Source organism: Chiloscyllium punctatum, chromosome 44 (assembly GCF_047496795.1).
Source record: "Chiloscyllium punctatum isolate Juve2018m chromosome 44, sChiPun1.3, whole genome shotgun sequence".
In the NCBI taxonomy this organism is placed as follows: Eukaryota; Metazoa; Chordata; class Chondrichthyes; order Orectolobiformes; family Hemiscylliidae; genus Chiloscyllium; species Chiloscyllium punctatum.
The window spans coordinates 34,198,981-34,219,858 of record NC_092782.1 but is presented as its reverse complement, the minus strand read 5'-3'; the positions used below and the strand labels follow the sequence as shown (position 1 = coordinate 34,219,858).

At 40.2% G+C, this 20,878-nt stretch overlaps 1 protein-coding gene across 1 annotated transcript in view; it reads left to right on the top strand.

Annotated features, from left to right (window-relative positions):
- Positions 1-2,948: 2,948 nt before the first annotated feature.
- Positions 2,949-20,878, top strand: part of LOC140466606 (protein monoglycylase TTLL8-like) — a 72,781-nt gene continuing 54,851 nt past the window's right edge. The window contains exons 1-6 of the mRNA XM_072562055.1: positions 2,949-3,026; positions 4,470-4,596; positions 5,692-5,781; positions 6,065-6,175; positions 13,385-13,491; positions 14,432-14,560. Coding sequence (XP_072418156.1) covers positions 2,949-3,026; positions 4,470-4,596; positions 5,692-5,781; positions 6,065-6,175; positions 13,385-13,491; positions 14,432-14,560 — 642 coding nt within the window. The remainder of the gene's footprint in view (positions 3,027-4,469; positions 4,597-5,691; positions 5,782-6,064; positions 6,176-13,384; positions 13,492-14,431; positions 14,561-20,878) is intronic.

Genomic DNA, 20,878 nt, shown 5'->3' with positions numbered 1-20,878 from the left:
GAAAGATCTGTAGAAGTCCCACAACAACAATTAACAGTCATTTATGCTGTTTCTCCTGGGTTTTTGCAAATCTTCCACTCATGCTATGGTGGAAGGTGGGAGAATCATTAATGCTTTGATATGTTGTACCGCCATGAAGACCGCTAACAAAGTTTAGTCTGGGTTAGAGGCTAGCACTGTTCATTCATTTAAAATATATTGGCTGAACGTTCTGACATTCACACACCTACAATTAGAAGTTCAAAGTTGGAGGTTCCCCTCTTGCCTTACACTAACTTGCAAGGTTGGTGGTTCTAGGCTTCCTGCTTAGCAAGGGCTTCTCCTTGCCATGGGGAAAATCCTGCAGGGCAGTATGAGGCCCTCAAGTGTATAAGCAGGTCTCCTGTCACCTTCACTGCACCTAGTAAAACCTCACTCAGGTAGGTGCGCACAAGCCACACCCTACCTGCCTTCAAACCAACTGGCAAGGAAATGTAAATTGCAACCTACTGGGTCACAGGAAGATCATTTTGGATCACAAGCTCAAAAGCATCAATAGTCACGGTTGACCAGGAATTCTGTGGGACAGTCCTGAGAATGAACCAAGGCTCCAAGGAGGTCTTCAAAACAGTTGGATCAAAATATGAGCACCTGCTCTTCAATTTCTCCTATCCCCAAAATTGCACCATTTATAAGCATTAAAATGAGGTCACAGTTTGTAAAGGTTTGTAAAGGAAGTGCTGCCTTAGAATTTGAGAATTGCTTGTAATCCCAAATCTGGCTACTGCTGGGACTAACAGAACTGTCATCCAAAGTATCTATCTGAGGCAGGATTTCTGACAATGATGGGCAGAAATCCTATAATCAGCTAATTAAAACTCCTCAGAAGTTCAGCTGTGGGAACACTGTGCTTACTGGAGATACATTTGCTGCCCCATTTTCTGTTTTGCATGTTGATATCCTCACTGACAAACAGCCTGGCTGGCTTCATTTGAAAGTTCTTCTGGAATCGCAATTGAAATAATTGCTTTATTGGAAGTAATATGCATTCATTTAAGTAGATTTTGTTTCCAAGGGGGGATGCTATGGCATTTTTATAGGGTAAACTAAATGAGTAGTACATTGCTTCAGGATTATGCACCTCTTTATGAAAGTAAAGTTCTACAGATTATTGCTGGTCTACCTCAATGTTAATGTTTTAGTTCAGGAAGTTACATTCAGTTTATTAAATATTTCTTTTGACAGAAAATGTAAGAAAATCAGCAAATGAGCAGAAGTCAAAATTGGTTAAAACTCTGGCAGAGACAGCAATCAAGGTATAGACTACTTGCATAAACTATTGAGTTCAGTGACAAATTGAAGAGCTCAGGAGCTTGAATCTATAATCGTACCCAATTTATAAACCTACAGAAGTAGCAGCAAGTGAATTGTAAATTTCTTATTTGCCAACATTTTGAGATTCCTGCTGTCAGACTAAATCATACAAGGTTTGCAGAGAAATGTTGTGAAACAACCTAATTGTATTTTGTATTTAAGGCTCACAAATTTACGTTGCCTACTGTCATAAATATTAAAACAGGATAAGCTTCTTCGGACATTTAAAAAGAGTTAAGAGTCTAAGTATTGGTCCTATTGAAAATATGTCTGGGGAATTAATAATGGCAGATAAAGAGATGGCAGACAATATTTGCATCAGCTTTCATAAGTAGCATGCCAGAAGTAGCTGTAAGTCAGGAATAGAAAGGGAAGGAGGAACTTAAGAATATTCCAATTACCAGATAAGTAGCACTGAGTAAATTGTTGGATCTATGAATCAGCAAGCCAACTTAAGGTCGTAAAGTAAGTAGCTAGGGAACTCATGAGATTCAGGGAAGGTTCCTTTAGTTTGTAAAGTAGCCAATAGCATTCAAAAAGGGAGGGAGGCAGAAAGCAGGAAACTACTGTTAGCTTAAATCTGTCATCATGAAAACCATAGAAGCTATTAATAAAAACCTGGTAACTTGGCACATGGATAAGTCCAAGGTAATCAGGATGACCCAACATGGTTTTGTCAAAGAGACAAATTAGTTTACTGATGCTGTTGATAAAGTGGATGTGTTGTTCATAGATTTCCAAAAGGCATTGATAAGGTGCCACATCAAAGATAGTAGTGGGAAATAAAAGGTCATGATGTAGGTGGTAATATATTTCAGCCTGAAGAGCAGGATGACTCCGTTCATGGAGAGGAATTTGATTGGTGTTCAAGGAAGTAATTGTTGAATGACTTGAGTTGATTTATTTTCTGTTTAGTTTTCTCTGGATGGAAAGAAAGGCTGCAATTGTATTAAGCACCTCTTAGCAACCCAGCAATATTTGGCACGTTGCCAGTGGAATATGTCATTTAGCTATAAAGTAATTAAAAAGGATTAAATTCCACTTTAACTTTCTTGGCAGTCCCCAATCTTCCCAGCTCACTCACTGCCTGAAGCTAGCTGTGATGTGGAGCATGACATAAAATGAAGCGTTTTGTTTACCGCAATGGCCACTGTCTCTGCATTAGTGATCTGAAAATTTAGGAACTTAGTGATCTGACATGCATCACTGCCAAGACTGCATATGCAGGTAGTTTCTGAAGACAGAGGCAGCAACATGTTATGTGTATTATATTATCTGGTGGCGGTGGGGGAATCAAGAGAATTTGAATCTAACGGGTGATATTCGGTGGACTTTGGAATTTGACATTACACTCATTTGGTGTTTTTAAGCTAGTCCATGTCACCAGTGCCCAGTGACACATCCTATGGCCCAAGCGCACCCTCATATTAGGACAGCACACTGGTTCCTGAGGCTGGATGCTAAGTCAAAGGGCTTGCATTGGTTTTAAACTAGCAATCCCACAGAGAGATAGACATTGTCACAGCAGGCAGGCAAGTGCAAGGACACGCCAATAGCTGAAGTGCATTAGGTTGCCTACATTAGACTTATCAAATATGTGCAGGAGAAAAGTCTTCCCAGGAATGATGATGGAAACAGTAGATGACCTTCATTCATGTGGCTCCATCATTTGGGTAAGAAGTCTCTGACATTGATGGCCACCTTCCTGCAATAAACTGTCACCTGGATTGACTTAGCAGCCTTTGCACACCTTGGGAGTTTACTTCTTTGGTGCCATTGCAAAACAATCCCGAATGGGGCCTTCAAGTCTCTAATTAGCTGCCTGACTTTGTGAAGTGGTCAGCAATCTAGATCCAAAGCTGCGAAATCACCCTAAGAGGTTGGAATGCTGTCCTAACACAACTCATCCCTATTTTCCTGATATTCTATGCCTCCAACTCTATCCCCATGAGGGTGGAAAAATTCAGCTTGAGAATCACAAATGATTGGATTGTTGCAGGATCATATAAGACTATGTGTTAGCAGATTATTTGAATCTTATAGTTCACTAAGCAATTATGGATCAGAAAGACTGTTTTATCTATTCACATTTCCAATATATCATCTATTTGTTTCTTGCATGAGTCTGGCCTTTACAACTCAATTACCCCATCATGTGTTGACCATATATTGTGTCAGGAAATACTTATTAAACCACTTTCCACAGAAGATGTTTTTCTTTCTCATTTACAAGTTCTGATACCAGAAATCAGCCAGTGACTTCTCTATTCTGTCTCCAGTCTCCTTTTTGATTTGTTACCAGAACTGGTCTGGTCTGCACATTTGATCATAACTATCTCTATGTTTTTGAGGAAATACTAAACAGGTGAACATTCTGAGTGAGTGTAGGCACCGTGCCATCTTGTAGGTATTGGTGGTAAGTTATGCAGTCATATTAAATCAGTTAAGCTGGTTGTAGGCTTACTGCACACTTGGAAAGTATAGTTTATTATTTTACCTCGGTTGACTTGGCAAAATCATTAACCATTTATTCACATTGAGTGATCCTGTGCTGCATTGTGGTAATGGCACTGATCCCCTTTCTCTTTTGTTGGTTTACATTGTGTGCTTGGAGCCCTCTATCCATTCTAAATGGTGCTCTTATTTTGTCCCCTAATTCCTGCAAAACATCCCCAAATTGGTATTTACGAACTGTGCCCTGCCCTCACTGATATTTCCAGATTCTGAGGTTTATGCCCTTTTCTCAAAATGAAACCTCATACTGTAGCTTCTTTCAAGTTGTTACAGACTCTTCAGAGTACCAAGCAGCGTGCTACTTCTGGTCCTCAAACAGACAAGTTCTGAGTGAAGTATCTCTATAATCTTTGGAGCTCACCAGAATTAATGATGTTGACTAAGGAAATTAAACCAGGATCAGTGTTAGTGAATAATTTCACTTAGCACCCTTCTACCTTCTGTAAAAGAAAATCTAAGCTTCTATCCTGTTAAGATTTGTATGGATTACATCTTAATTGGGCACATAGGTCTTGGGGCAGTAATAATTTTACTTTACATCCCTTGAGAGAAACGTTAAGGCACTGTCCTAATGTATGTCTTTCCCTCTGGCTTTTCCATAGGAAAAGAAAATTTTTACAATCATTGGAAACTATCCAGTAATTAGAGCTAGCCTAAGGAGGAGGGGCTGGGCAGAGAGGATATTTGTAATACCAAAAGAAGTGGAGCTCAAAAGTGGAGACAATGAAGGTATCGTGAATGAATTTCAATCAGACAAATTCAACATTTAAGCACTTGAAGGAAGTGGAGAACAAAGGAAGGATTTGAACATTGCTTCCCTGATTCCTTGGTTCCTGTTCTCTTTGAGCCTGTCCCCCCCTCCCCTAATTATTAGTCACTTCAATTTTTTACCCTCACTTTCATTGAAGGAATTTTTGGAAATCAAGTCAATATTTGGTTAAGTTTCAAGATTTAGTTTCAAGTTTTCCATAATTCTCGTCAAATCTGTTATAGGGTCTGGCTCAGTTCAAATATTCAGAGGTAAACATTTTAATATACTGGCAACTGTTTTAAGGTTTTACAATTTAATAATCATACTTACAACAAAAAACTATTCTCTATTTGAAGGCTAACGTCATAATGTAAAGTGTTGGTTTACACTAAATTGATCTGATTTACCCTTTAGTTATAATGCTGATTTCCAACATTGAGTCCCTACAGTGTGGAAGCAGACCATTCAGCCTATCAATTCCACATTTCACTCCAAAAAGGATGCCCCCCCCCCCCCCCATAACCCTACATTTCCCACAGGGAATCAACCTACCCTGCACAATTTAGCACAGGGAATCTATCTAACCTGCATGTCTTTGGACTGTGGAAGGAAACCAGAGCACCCAGATGAAACTGACAAAGACACAGGGAGAATGTACAAACTCTACTCAGATAGCCATCTAAGGCTGGAATTGAACCTGTGTCACTGGTGCTGTGAGGCAGCAGTGCTAATCACTGAGCCACCATGCTCCCCTGTCTCTTGTATGACAACGGTAACTAGCAATGGAAGATTCATGTGAAAGATAGGGTCAGGTACTTCCGCTGCTAGGTTTGGGCTCTTCAGCTGCCTTATTGATGCACTAGAACTCTTTTAATGCAATTTCCACGTGGGTAAAAAAACGTGGCCTATCTGCCTGGTACAGGTGAGAGGAGGTTTCAAAGTGCAAATTGGAATCTTTGTGGACTTTTGTGATTTTGTCTCAGACTATTGATTAGAAATTTTCTCGACAATGGAATATTGCACATTTCAGATATGTTTGCTAAATAACTCCTAAATTAACCTGACTTTCATAGTTGACTCGGACTTGAATCGCCAGAACATCAGGATGTGGGCTACAAAGCAACTAACAAGGAATGAAAGTATTAATCAGGTCAATCAAGCAGGTAGGAGGCAAGGAAAAGTCCATAACAAATCTCATTAGAGCCTACAGCTTTTTTTTTAATAAGCGACTTAATATATAATTGGTGAAATGTCAGTTTTTTTGTCACTATGTCCTCAGTGATACAGTCCAAGTTACAGTCATTTGGGCAATTTGAGAGTATTTCATCACACTACAGCTGATTGTGCTTTATAAATGGGAGACAAATTTTGGGAAGTTAGGAGATGAGTTATCACCACAGATTACTCTGCTGCTGACTGACACTTGTCATCGTATTATTATGGCAGGTTATATTAAGTTTCCATTCAGTTGTGGTTTTGATGGTGGGGAAATATTGTTGAATGTCAAAGGGAGGTTGTTGGAATCTCACTTGTTTGAGATAATCATTGACTGGTCAGGTAAGAGGTTAGAAATTGTGTTGAGAGTACTGTTCTGCTGCTGATGCCCTGCAATGCCTCCAAGATGCCCAGTTTTGTGCTGCTTGGTCGATTCTAGATCTATCTTATTTTGCATGATGATAGCGTCATACAACATGCTGACAGACATATGAACATAACTGTTTGGAGCAGAATTAGGCCATTTGACGCAGAGTGCCCTTAATGTGAAGATGGGATTTCGTCGCAACAAGCCCTGCCTCCTAACGTTTCCATGGACAGATGCATGGTAATTGGTGAGGCTGCGATCAAGTCGATTGATTCCTGGTGTGGCTTCTCTCAGGACCAACTCAGCCAACCTGGAAACATTTATGACCTCTGCCCAGTGTCATTCTGTGTCTTTATTGCCCTTAATGCTTCTTCCAATTGATGTTCAACACAGTGGAGTAGTTGATCAGCTGACAATAGACAATAGATGGTAATCAGTAGGAAGATTTTCTTGTCCATTTGAACTGAAGTTGTGAGACTTCACAGGCTCTGGAGTTAATGCTGAGGACTCCTGCAACTAGTGGCATTCAACTGTATACCACAGTACTGTTGGGAAAGGACATGCCCACTACTGGTAATGAAAGAATCAGAGATTAAAGCAGATCTGGCAGCATCTCTAAAGAAAGAAAGAGTAAATGTTTCAAAGCCAATGATTCAAAATGTTAATTCTGTTTCATTCTGCATAGATGCTGCCAGATTGAGCACAAGTGACAAGTGATGTTTCACAAGGTTCAGTGTTGGGACCACAACTTTTCACTTTATGCATTAATGATGAAGATAAAGGGACTGAGTGCATTCTGGCTAAATTTGCAGACGATACAAAGATAGGTAGAGGGACACGTAGCACTGAGGAGGTAGGGAGGCTGCAGAAGGATTTGAACAGGTTAGGAGAGTGGGCAAAGAAATGGCAGATGGAGTACAATGTGGGAAAGTGTGAGGTCATGCACTTTGGTAGGAAGAATAGAGGCGTGAACTGTTTTCTGAATGGGGAGAAAATTCAGAAGTGCAAAGAGACTTGAGAGTTCTAGTCCAGGATTCTCTCAAGGTAACCTTGCAGATTGAGTCAGTTGTTAGGAAGCCAAATGCAATCATGGCATTTATTTTGAGACAACTTGAATATAAAAGCAGGGGTGTACTTCTGAAGCCGTATAAGGCTCTGGTCGGACCACATTTGGAATATTGTGCAGTTTTAGGCCCCATATCTCATGAAGGATGTACTGGTCCAGGAGTGTGTTCAGATGAGGTTCACAAGAATGTTCCCAGGAATGAAAAGCTTAACATATGAGGAACATTTGAGGCCTCAGTCTATACTTGATAATGTTTAGAAGGATGAGGGGGATCTAATTGAAACTTACAGAATACTGAATGGCCTGGACAGAGTGGATGTTGGGAAGATGTTTCCATTGGTAAGAGGGACTAGGGCACAAGGGCACAGCCTTAGAGTAAAGGAAAGACCTTTCAGAACAGAGATAAAGGAGAAACCTCTTCAGACAGAGAGTGGTGAATGTATGGAATTCACTGTCATAGAAGGCTGTGGATGCCATATCATTGAGTATATTTAAGACTGAGGAAGATAGGTTCTTGATTACCAAGGGATCAAGCGTTACATGGAGAAAGCAGGAAAATGGAGTTGAGAAACTTATCAGCCATGATTGAACAGCAGAGCAGATTACAGTCATAGAGATGAATAGCCTGAAAACAGACCCTTCAGTCCAACTTGTCCATGCTGACCAGATATCCCAACGCAATCTAGTCCCACCTGCTAGCACCTGGCCCATAACCTTCCAAGCACTCCCTATTCATATATCCAACTAGATGCCTTTTAAACGTTGCAATTGTACTATCCTCCACCACTTCCTCTGGCAGCTCATTCCATACATGTACCACCCTCTGAGTGAAAAAAGTTGCCCCTTATGTCTCTTTTATATCTTTCCCCTCACACCCTAAACCTACGCCCTCTATTTCTGGACACCCCCACCCCATGGAAAAGACTTGGTCAATTTACCCTATTCATGCCTCTCATGATTTTATAAACCTCTATAAGGTCACCCCTCAGCCTCTGACACTCCAGGGAAAACAGACCTAGCCTACTCAATCTCTCCCTATAGCTCAAATAATCCAACCCTGGCAACATCTTTGTAAAGCTTTTCTGAACCCTTTCAAGTTTCACAACATCCTTCCGATACGAAGGAGACCAGAATTGCATGCAATATTCCAACAGTGACCTAACCAATGTCCTGTATAACCACAGTATGACCTCCCAACTCCTGTATTCAATACTCTGACTAATAAAGGAAAGCATACCAAACAACTTCTTCACTATCCTATCCACATATGACATCACTTTCAAGGAGCTAGGAACCTGCACTCCAAGGTTTCTTTGTTCAGCAACACTCCCTTGGACCTTACCATTAAGTTGATAAGTCCTGCTCAGATTTGCTTTCTCAAAATGCAGTACCTCACATCTATCTAAATTAAACTCTATCTGACACTTCTCAGCCCATTGGCCCATCTGATCAAGGTCCCATTGTAATCTGAGGTAGCCTTCTTCACTGTCCACTACACCTCCAATTTTGGTATCATCAGCAAACTTACTAACTATACCTACTGTGTTCACATCCAAATCATTTATATAAATGATGAAAAGTAGTGGACCCAGCACCGATCCTTGTGGCACTCCACTGGTCACAGGCCTCCAGTCTGAAAAACAACCCTTTTGATGGGCTGAATATCCTAATTTCTGCTCCTATATCTTATGGAACCTACAGTATGCTAAGTAGGGAGGCAAGCAGGAGGGCAAAGCATATAGCAACCAGTGGCTAGGGGGTAGACCAGTGGATGGAGAGTGAGGAGGCTAATAGCAAAGAATGGCATCCAGTACGATAGCAAGGAGGACAGGGGGTTGACCGCAGTTGCAGGCAATGGGGGAAAGTGGCAATTATGGGTAGAGGAGACGTCAAGAACAGACTGTCTACTTTCAATTCCAGTCCCAGTGTGATTTGGCCACACAATGACAATGTGAATGACACCAACTTTCTGTTTAAGTATGTTGGCAGGAGATAGAGTCATAGAGTCATAGAGATGTACAGCATGGAAACAGACCCATCGGTCTTACCCGTCCATGCCAACCAGATATCCCAATCCAATCTAGTCCCACCTACCAGCACCCGGCCCATATCCCTCCAAACCTTCCTATTCAGAAACTCATCCAAATGCCTCTTAAATGTTGCAACTGTACTAGTCTCCACCACATCCTCTTGCAGCTCATTCCATACACGTACCACCCTCTGCGTGAAAAAGCTGCCCCTTAAATCTCTTTCATATCTTTCCTTTTTCACCCTAAACCTATGCCCTCTAGTTCTGGACTCCCCGACCCCAGGGAAAAGACTTTATCTATTTATCTTATCCATGCCCCTCATAATTTTGTAAACCTCTATAAGGTCACCCCTCAGTCTCCGATGTTCCAGGGAAAACAGCCCCAGCCTGTTCAGCCTCTCCCTGTAGCTTAGATCCTCCAACCCTGGCAACATCCTTGTAAATCTTTTCTGAACCCGTTCAAGTTTCACAGCATCTTTCCAATAGGAAGGAGACCAGAATTGCACGCAATATTCCAACAGTGGCCTAACCAATGTCCTGTACAGCCGCAACATGACCTCCCAACTCCTGTACTCAATACTCTGACCAATAAAGGAAAGCATACCAAACGCCTTTTTCACTATCCTATCTACCTGCGACTCCATTGTCAAGGAGCTATGAACCTGTACTCCAAGGTCTCTTTGTTCAGCAACACTCCCTCGGACCTTACCATTAAGGTGTATAAGTCCTGCTAAGATTTGCTTTCCCAAAATGCATGTTGAGGTCCCACCGAGATACTGTTATAAAAAGTAAATTACATTGATTTTACAGCATTCTCAAAATTGTGACAAAAAGTTGAAATAACAACACAGAGGCCAATATCCAATCACCCTTTATTTACTTGTGCATAGGCAATAGCCAGCCAGTTCAGAGCCAGTCACCTGAACAAAGGTGATACTAAATCTCTTGGTTATATTGGGCTTTCCTAATTGGTCAGGTCAAAAACACTAATCAAGAATCTCATAGTGAACAAGATCCAGCTGGTATCAATCACTAAGAAACAAAGACCAATTTAAAACAGAAAAATAAGTATCAGCAGTAGATAATCCGTTTCCAATTATTTCAGCTGTAACTAACATGCTAGTGTCTATCATTCGTTGTTAGTAAATTGATGTATTGATTAAAGAAGTTAAAAGGCTGCAATTTTGCATAGAACTTGTTACTGGATATTACAATGATTCATGTTACACTGGAGATGTATGGAGAAATCTTCTAGCAAATAGCTGCTTGAAAATAACTGACATTTAACAACAATTCAAGAATATAAACAGCATGCCAGTGAATGAGGAACAGAATTCAGGCATTTCCCTCACAAACATATTGGCTGCAAAACAATTAGCAGATTTCTACTTGAAATCACCAGCTATAACAAGTCTGAAGCAAAGCATAGGGAAAATGGAGAAGTTACACTGGACTAGTTTTATTGTTGTTTATGTTGAGGAGGCTATGACTCAACAGTGAAATATTGATGCCTAGAATTGGGAACTCCATTTATAGAGGGGTTCTAGTGTGAATCTGCATTCTACCAGAATGTGGCACTGCACAACCATTCACCTTGCTGTAAATCAGAACCTGAGAAAGTAACAAACCTGTAGTTTTACCACATTAACAAAACCCCATTAAAGTGGCTTTCAGAGGCCTACCCTTTGTCTCCCATTATGCTTCCTATTGCCTCCAGTCTGGGAAAAATAGAGGTTAACTTCACCCCTCTCAAATCAGGCATTCAGGTCATTTTGGTTACCATGTCAGGTACTAACCATTTTTTTCCTAATCTTCTGAGGAATTTAAAGTCAGATTGTCACTGCTCCTTTTTTTGGTCCCATCAGAGTAAGTTCCTCATTTTTAGCTGACAATTCCAATCCTGGTTCCTTCACAAATGTAGAGTGACTTTCTCAGCTCCTTACCAATTCAGAACCTTATGGTCAATTAACAACCATGAAAGGGCTGCAACTCACTAGCTCTCTGATTATCTACTTTCCCAGCAGGCAGGAAAAATGGGTAGTTACCTGACATGGTGAGCAAAATGACCTGAATGCCTGATTTGAGAGGGGTAAAGTTAGCCTCTATTTTTCCCAGACTGTGGAAAATAGGAAGCATAATGGGAGACAAAGGGTTGGCCTCTGAAAGCCACTTTAATGGGGTGTTGTTAATATAGTAAAACTACAGGTTTGTTCTTTTCTCAGGTGTTTGTAAGCAGAGCTGTCTGGTAACACAATGGGTAAAGTAATAATATTGTTTCAACAGCAAGCAACTTTCACCAATAAAAGGGTTGTTCAACATTTTTCAAAATCCCTTCAATATTTTATTGGAACGGCATAGCAATTTATTCTATCTGCTACAAAGCAAATACTGCTAGTTATGGTGTGGGAGATTCCGTTTATGAAATTGTCATTGCTAAAAAGTGAACTGTATCATGATGACATTACTCCCCTGCACTTTAAAATGCCTGTCTGTCTAGTGACCATAAAGATGAAATGTGGCTCTTGGAGGTACAAACCTCTGAAAACCTTCTCTCAATTTTAAGTTTAGTTACCTGAATTCGTGATTGTTGTAGAATTTGTGTGGAAGAACACTCTGGAGTCTCTCTGTCTCTAGTTTTCTATGAGTAGGGGAGAAGCGTTATTACTGGAACGGTAAAATGTTTTACCAAAAAAAAGAAAATGTTTGCAACATAATTAATTAACGAGTTGGACCGAAAGGTCTGTTTCTGTGCTGTACATCTCTATGGCTAGATGTCTATTGTTGAAATACTGTTGCAGCCAATATAAAGCTCAAGTAAAAGTAATAATTATTGAAGGTGAACTGCAAAATAATTTTCCTAGCCTTGGAGTCAGAGAAACAAACTGCTTGATGAATTTTGAATATTTTCCTAATGCGTCACATTTTCTGTTATTTGCTAGCTCATTACTAAATGCAAGCAAATAGTTATAACTGGAGGAAAAATAACCATTTTACAGGACCTCATTTCAAATTAAATCAATTAAAAATAATGCATATTCTTATCTGAGCTGTTTGCAAACCGATATTCACTCCTGTCTAATTTAAATTACTTTCTTTAGTTTTAGATGATAGGCATTTGGAGCTTCACAAAGCGGAGGATCCCTATTGCAACTTCAGTGGTTTACACAATGTTCATCTTTTAGTGGTATGGTAAAGATATGTACAGTATTTAACTATATTTTACTTTCTATCAAGGGAATCTATCAGTTGAAATCTTTTCAGTGTTAGGAAACAGCTATTGATGGTAGATGGAATGGAAAGATAGTGTACACTTAGAAATGGAACAGAGTATCTGTTGAAAAAGCCGACCCGAGATATACAAAAATAGCCCTCATTGACTCATATTCCAGAATTTCCTTTACTGACAGTGGTGAAAGATTCTTGCCTCGACATGACAGACCCACTGAGACTAAAAATCATACCAGTTATGAAGAAGCATCATGAAGAAGCTGGTTAAGTCTTGTTGGGATTAGAAAATATCATTTTACTGTCTTATGACGCACCTGAATAACTCAGTGAATAACGTTTTGCAATCGTATGGAGCTCTAAAATTCCAGATTTGGTGGTTCCACGTTCTCAAAAATAAAGCAGTGAATTTACCTGACTGGTAGCATCACTTACCAGAAAACTACAGCAGGAAATCTCAGTGGAGCAGGAATGTACCTTCTTCTGGCCAATGAGTCCAATTTCTCAGAAAGATGCTAATACATGTATAAAGGCTCTAATAACATATTGAAGCATTCAATGCCTGTTTACTTGTCTCCACTAATTGCCTAGAAATTACTGTGAGGCAAATATACTATTTCTGAGAAATCCTGAAAACTTATCCATTATCACCACTGCTTTCCATGCATAATGGGTACATCCATCATGAATTTGTATCCCTCAACATTGTGAGACAATGAACAATAACCAATTGCCCCAAAGCTTGTGGGATAGTGGCATAACAATTGGTGGAAAGACTTTTGTCCATATCTCAGTGTTGATTTTATTTTTCATTCCACCAAACACACAGTTTATTTTTTTACTCATTCTTTTTCTGCCCCCCAGAAAGAATGCCAATCTGGGGCAGCAGTGGTAGATTTCCAATGATCCTTCTGAGCGGGCACCTCTTCTTCTATGATCCTTTCCCTTTATTAGATGTTGGTTTATGTCAGGTAAAACATCTCTCCAATTCTCAGGATTCTTTGCTCCTTTTGGACTCCTCTCCACTTCCTCATGCCTGAAGGGATGTGAGAATTCCCATTGGTTGTTATGGTGGGCAACTGGTTAGTGGGGATCCTGCTCTGCTCTCAAAGCAACTGAGAGAAATAAGCCAGGACACAGCTAGATTGAGGCATCAGGCAAAGATTGTGGTCAACTTTCCATTGGTGGGAAGAAGATAATTCAAGTAATTGCATTCTTAAGTCATAAGAAAATGGCAGACAGAGTCTACACTGAAATACATAAAGTGGGCCAAATGCTTTCATTTAGATTCCATCAGATTGTATCAAAGGTTTAAACCACACACAATCTATATTTACAATTCTTTGCAAACCCCATGGAATTGCAATCTTCAAATTCTCATGCCTGTCAATCACAAAGGTGAAAGACATCATGTGGTAGCTAACTTAACCTCTCAAATAGATACTGAAGGGTTTCAGGTTTATCTGATACTGGGAGTAACTGAGGGAGGAGTGAAAGGACTTCTTGGTGTTGATACCATCCTCACCTGTTCCTTTTCCTTATGTTAGCATGGAAGGGGAGGCATTTAAGAAATGGTGATGGAATCTGCTTGTAGAATCTAACAGTTGTCAGAAATGTGCAGAGACCCAAAGTAATAGGGCGTGCTGCTCACATTTTCTGCCCACCAGATAGCAATTATTCACTTCCACTCAGAGATGAATATTGAGCTACTCCTGTATGTTGTCATTTGAATTTAACAATAAACGTTACATTAAGAACAGTAATTTAGTTTGAGTTCAGGTGAAGTTAATTGTACATGGTCCATGGAAAGTGAGCCTTTTATCGATCTATATTTCCATGTCTTCTTAAGACCAACTTGCAAAATAATGCATTAAAATTTATTCTATGGTTTGTTTTACTATATTATTTCAGTCAAACATGGTAGCAAAAAAAATGCCCTACTTCATCTGGACAGTACGAAGAAATGTAATTGACTGCAACTATTTACACAGTGACCAAATGATGAATCATTATGGCAGAAATGCATCTTTTACAACCAAGGTAAGCAATATTCTTTAGCTAAAATCCATTATGGTTTATCATTAATAAAAGAGAGCTGAACCTATCTGTTATGAAATCTTCATTATAGGAAAAGTGACAGTTGTATTAGAACACATTTCTGCATGGGTTTCCTCCGTATGCTCTGGTTTCCTCCCACAATCCAAAGACGTGCAGGTTGGATGAATTGACGATGCTAAATTGCCCATAGTAATCAGGGATGTGTAGGTTAGGTGCATTAGTCAAAGGTAAAATGTAGATTGATAAAGTAGAGGGTGCGTTGGAGTGGGTTGCTCCTCAGAGAGTTGGTGTGGACTTGTTGGGCCGAAGGGCCTGTTTCCACACAGTAGGAATTCTATATAAAAAACATGCATATGTACATACAAATTATGAGCATGAGTAGACCATTTGGCCCCTCAAATCTGTTTAATCAATTGCTAAGTTAAATCAGACAAGATCTGATTCTGCCTTCAATTATACTATCTCCTAAATGCTTTGAGACGCTTGTCAAATAAAAATCTATGTAATTCAATGACACTGCATCCACTGTGCTCTGGGGAAGAGAATTCTCAAGACTAACAACTCTTTGAGAGAAGAAAATGTCCTCATTTCCATTTTCAATGGCAGACCACTTGTTTTTAAGCATTATCCATTAAGTCTAATCTTTTCTATAAAGGCAAACTTACATCCAGCATCTTTACAGGCAAATACATGAAGTAAGAGCAGGAACAAGCCACTAGGTTCATTCAAAAATTGTGTTTTATTTTGGGGGGATAGGTGTGAGGGAAGGTGGCAGGGTTGGATTGGGTCAGCGTGGAATGGTGGTGACCTGTTTACTCCACATTCGAACCTATCCCCCTTATCTTTTCAACCCTTTGTCCTGCCATCCCATCAAGATACATCGAGAACTTATTTGTGTCATTAAGTTTACCTTATCATTTTCTAAACTCCAGTGGATGCAGGTTCAGTCTGTCCAACCTTTCCTCATATGCCAATCCCTTCAGCTCAGCTGGATGCAGCTTCTCTGCTGTGTATCTAATATATGATTTCCTTTAAGTATGGAGTCCAAAGCTATACACAGTATAGGTGTTGGCTTCATTATAATAGTTTTTTGAATATTATGCTTCCTTTGCTCTTCATCTTCCTTCTCACATTTCTTAGGTGCATTCTCTTCTAACCAAGAACTCTGGTTGGTTTGCAACACAACCCGTCATCAACTGTTGTTAGTGTTTGTGGTCAGTCAGCATGGAGAACGATCCTTTCCATTCAGTCAGGTGGAATTACAGTTCTGTGTGAGATGATTGATTTTTATGATTTTGTGAATCTCCACAAAGATTGTTGAACACATTTGAGTCAGAATGAGATGCAATTGTAATTTGAACAAATGTATGGAATGTATTTTGTAATAGGATGAAGTGATTCTATTTTGCAAGTTGTTGGTATGTTGTAGAATAGGTTGCTGCTGAGGCTTGTAGATACATCATCAGCTCCCTCTAATCACAGGGAGGAGTTATAAAATCATTTGGAATTGAGAGTGTCAACCCTACTAATATTATCAAACACACTAAAAAAAGGTGTCAACTAACAAAGGTGAAGACTAAAAGTATTTGAGATGAAAAAAAAACACAGGAATTTGAATTGGTGTTGAAAAATTCAACATGGCTGTTTATGGCTCACTGAAATTCTGCAGCCTTCCCATTCTTTGCAACTGAAAGCCTACTGATGGTGTAGCAACAAGTGAACGAAGTCATATCCAGATATGTTGGATGTATCCATGTATGTCTTATCAATCAGATTTCATATAGTCTTGTTTCGAATCACTTGTCAAAACAAAGCAAAGTCACCTGAGTCATAGGAACTTTAAGTCAAGATAATTTCTCCCAGGCTGTGACTTTCCATAACCCTGCTCTGATTGAATGATTGTGGCTACTACACCATGTTAAAGGCTGTTGCAGGGGTTTAGCAAAACCTGGACCCGCAAAGGAATGTCTTTTACATTTTGTAAAAGGGTCAATGGGGAATGATTTTCAACATTTTATTGCAGGTAGATCAGGATATAACTTATTTTCATGCTTTTTTTAAGCTAAAGTGAAAGTCAACATCCACCTTGCAGACAGAAAGGGAGTTGTGTTCAATTCAACCTGGACTGAATGGTTTGTAGAATACTGCCCATCTTTAGATCAGATTGCCACACAGGCTCACAATGTTGGAATAACCCATTCATTTTGAAATAGCAGTTCCCAGGAAGGTCCATCCCCAAAGGACAGATCTATTGGACAGTATGTGGCAAAAGAAAAAAGGCCAGAAATCAAATGACAAGCTTGCTGTCCTTCTGAAGGGCGAAAGCACATGTTTATTACTGATTGATAATGTCTTTTGATGAAGCATATAGAGCCTAAATTAATCTACCTTATACTAGGGTCAGAAGTGGTCTACATCAGGGAAACAGTTGATCAAAATAAAATGCTATCAAGCCCATTAACCTGGGCAGTTTGAGACTTTGGTTTTGTTTGGAGGAAGTAAACTTAAATAGAAATGAAATTTGCTGTGATGGTTACTTTATATGCAATACTCTATATTATACTTACTGGCTGAAAGGAGATTGGCTTGAAATTTGTAACTGTGTTATATTTAAATGTTAATGAACTCACCTTTTGTAAAATTGCAGAAGTATTTGTGAGAGTAACTACAAGGATCATGATATCCAGTTTATAATAACAATGGGTATCATTATTACATTTCCTGTGGTGGTATAGGTGAATTTAGAGCAGTATTGGAGAGTCCGAATCACGAGCAATACAAGGCTTACCAACAATTGTGAAAGTTGGCACTGAACATTGGGAGAATATCTAGGATAGACCCAAAATTACAGGCCACTTTGCAGAATGTTTTTGAAGTGCTTACCTCCCGAGCAGTTTAGATCCATTTGCGCAAGCATGTTGCTTTTGTGGATTTCCTGAGTTAAGGCCTCCAATCAAAGTGAAGCTATTTATAACAAAACCAATTCAAAGACAAGTAATTTTTATGAGTATGATTTAGTTCAACTACTTTCTCAGGTTAGTTGGCATTGCAGACAGTGTCGATGAAAGCACAAAATTACCAAGTGCGAGGTTATCCACATTGGACCAACAAAGGATAGATCTGGGTACTTTCTGTATGGTAAGAAATGAAATACAGTGCATGTTCAAAGATACTTGGGGATTTGAGGCATAGGTCTTTAAAATGTGACAAACAGGTGCAGAATATAATCAGAGAGACAGTGAGGACTGCAGATGCTGGGGAGTCAGAGTTGAAAAGTGTGGCACTGGAAAAGCACGGCAGGTCAGGCAGCATCCGAGGAAAAGGAGAATCGATGTTTTGAGTGTGGGCATTCCTGATGAAGGACCCTTGCCTGAAAAGTCAACTCTCCTGCTCCTTGGATCCTGCCTAACCTGCTGTGCTTTACCAGCACCCCACTTTTCGACACAGCAAATAATCGTGAAAGCTCATGGATTGCTGTCTTAGTATCTAGAAGGTTGAAGTACAAGGATGTGAAAGCTAAGCTGCAATTATACAAAGCCCTGGTTAGACCCACTTGGTGTATTATGAGCAGATCTGGGCACTGCACCTTCGGAAGGATATATTGGCCTTGGAGGGAGCACAACATGGATTTACAAAAAAATGATACCTGGACTTCAGGGGTTAAGTTAGGAGGAGACATTATACAAATTGGGCCGATTTTTTCTAGCATTTAGAAGCTTAAATGGTAGTTTTGAAAGAAATCTTCAAGATATTAACAGGAAAAGAGATGTTAGATAGAGATAAACTGTTTCCACTGGTTGGGAATTCTTGAACTATGTGTATAGTCTGAGAATTAGGGCCAGGCCATTTAGGAGAGATGTTAGGAAGCACTTTTACACACAAGAGTTGTAGATGTTTGGAATCACTTCTACAAACAGCAGTGCATGCAGGATTAATTGTTAATTTTAAATCAGAGACATTGTTTTTTTTAAACAAATATACTAAGGGATACGGGCCAAATAATATGGAGTTAAGCCAGCTATGATCTCATTGAATGGTGGAACAGGCTTGAGCTGCTGAATGGCCTACTCCCATTCCTAGGTTCTTGTGTTAAATGACATAAGTTATCCAGCATCCAATACAATGACCTTAATGTTACACTTAACTAAAACTAATTCTATAAAACAGTATCTCCTTTTGACTAGAGTCATAGACATGTATAGCACGGAAACAGACCCTTTGGTCCAACCCGTCCATGCCAACCAGATGTCCCAATCTAATCTAGTCCCACCTGCCAGCACCTGGGCCATATCCCTCAAAACCCTTCCTATTCATATACCCATCCAGATGCCTTTTAAATGTTGCAATTGTACCAGCCTCCACCACTTCCTCTGGCAGCCCATTCCATACAGGCACCATCCTCTCCATGAAAAATTTGCCCTTTAGGTCTCTTTTACTCTTTCCTGTTTCACCCTAAACCTATGCCCTTCAGTTCTGGACTCCCCCCATCCTAAGAAAAAGACCTTGTCTATTTATCCCATCCATGTCCATCATGATTTTATAAACCTCTATAAAGTCAGTCCTCAGCCTTTGACGCTCCAGGGAGCCTGAGCCTGTTCAGCCTCTCCCTGTAGCTCAAATCCTCTAACCCTGGCAACATCCTTGTAAATCTTTTCTGAACCCTTTCAAGTTTCACAACATCTTTCTGATAGGAAGGAGACCAGAATTGCACGCAATATTCCAACAGTGGCCTAATGCTCTGACCCAATAAAGGAAAGCATACCAAACACCTTCTTCACTATCCTACCTACCTGCAACTCTACTTTCAAGGGACCATAAACCTGCATTCCAAGGTCTCTTTGTTCAGCAACACTCCTGAGGACATTACCATTAAGTGTATATGTTTTGCTAAAATTTGCTTTCCCAAAATGCAGCACCTCACATTTATCTAAATTAAACTCTAACTGCCACTTGGCCATTGGCTCATCTGATCAAGGTCCCATTGTAATCTGAGGTAATCTTCTTCACTGTCCACTACACCTCCAATTTCGGTGTCATCAGCAAACTTACTAACTATGCTTCTAATGCTCACGTCTAAATCATTTATATAAATGACAAAAAGTAGTGGACCCAGCACTGATCCTTGTGGCACTCCACTGGTCACAGGCCTCCAGTCTGAAAAACAACCCTCCACCACCACCCTCTGTCTTCTACCTATGAGCAAGTTCTGTATCCAAATGGCTAGTTCTCCCTGTATTCCATGAGATTTAACCTTGCTAACCAGTCTCCCATGGGGAATCTTATCAAACGCCTTCAGGAAGTCCATATAGATCACATCTACTGCTCTTCCCTCATCAATCCTCTTTACTACTTCTGCAAAAAACTCAATCAAGTTTGTGAGACATGATTTCCCACGCACAAAGCCATGTTGACTATCCCTGGCCTATCCCTGTACCTCAGGATTCCCTCCAACAACTTGCCCACCACTGATGTCAGTCTCACTGGTCTATAGTTCCCTGGCTTGTCCTTACCACTTTTCCAAATAGTGGCACCATGTCAGCCAACCTCCAGTCTTCTGGCACCTCACCTGTGATATCAATAATACAAATATCTCAGCAAGAGGCCCAGCAATCACTTCTCTAACTTCCCACAGAGTTTTTTTTAGATTAGATTACTTACAGTGTGGAAACAGGCCCTTCGGGCCAACAAGGTCCACACCGACCTGCAACCCACCCATTCCCCTACATTTACCCCTTTACCTAACACTACGGGCAATTTAGCATGGCCAATTCACCTGACCTACACATCTTTAGACTGTGGGAGGAAACCGGAGCACCCGGAGGAAACCCACGCAGACACGGGGAGAATGTGCAAACTCCACACAGTCAGTCACCTGAGTCGGGAATTGAACCCGGGTCTCTGGCGCTGTGAGGCAGCAGTGCTAACCACTGTGCCACCGTGCCGCCCACAAAGGTCTTGGGTACACCTGATCAGGTCCTTGGGATTTTTCCACTTTTATGAATTTCAAGACATCAAGCACTTCCTCCTCTGTAATATGGACAGTTTTCGAGATATCACCATCTATTTCCCTACATTCTATATCTTCCATGTCCTTTTCCGGAGTAAACGTTGATGCAAGATTAGTATCTCCCTCATCTCCTACTCAAAAAGGCCATTCGGCTCATCACACCTGTGCCAGTGCTTTGATTTGAATATCAAATAAATCTCACTCCCCCACATTTTTGCCACACCTCTACAAATGTTTTTTTTTCAATCTCAATCCTATGTTTGATCTACCTTTGAACATTACTGTTGAGTCTG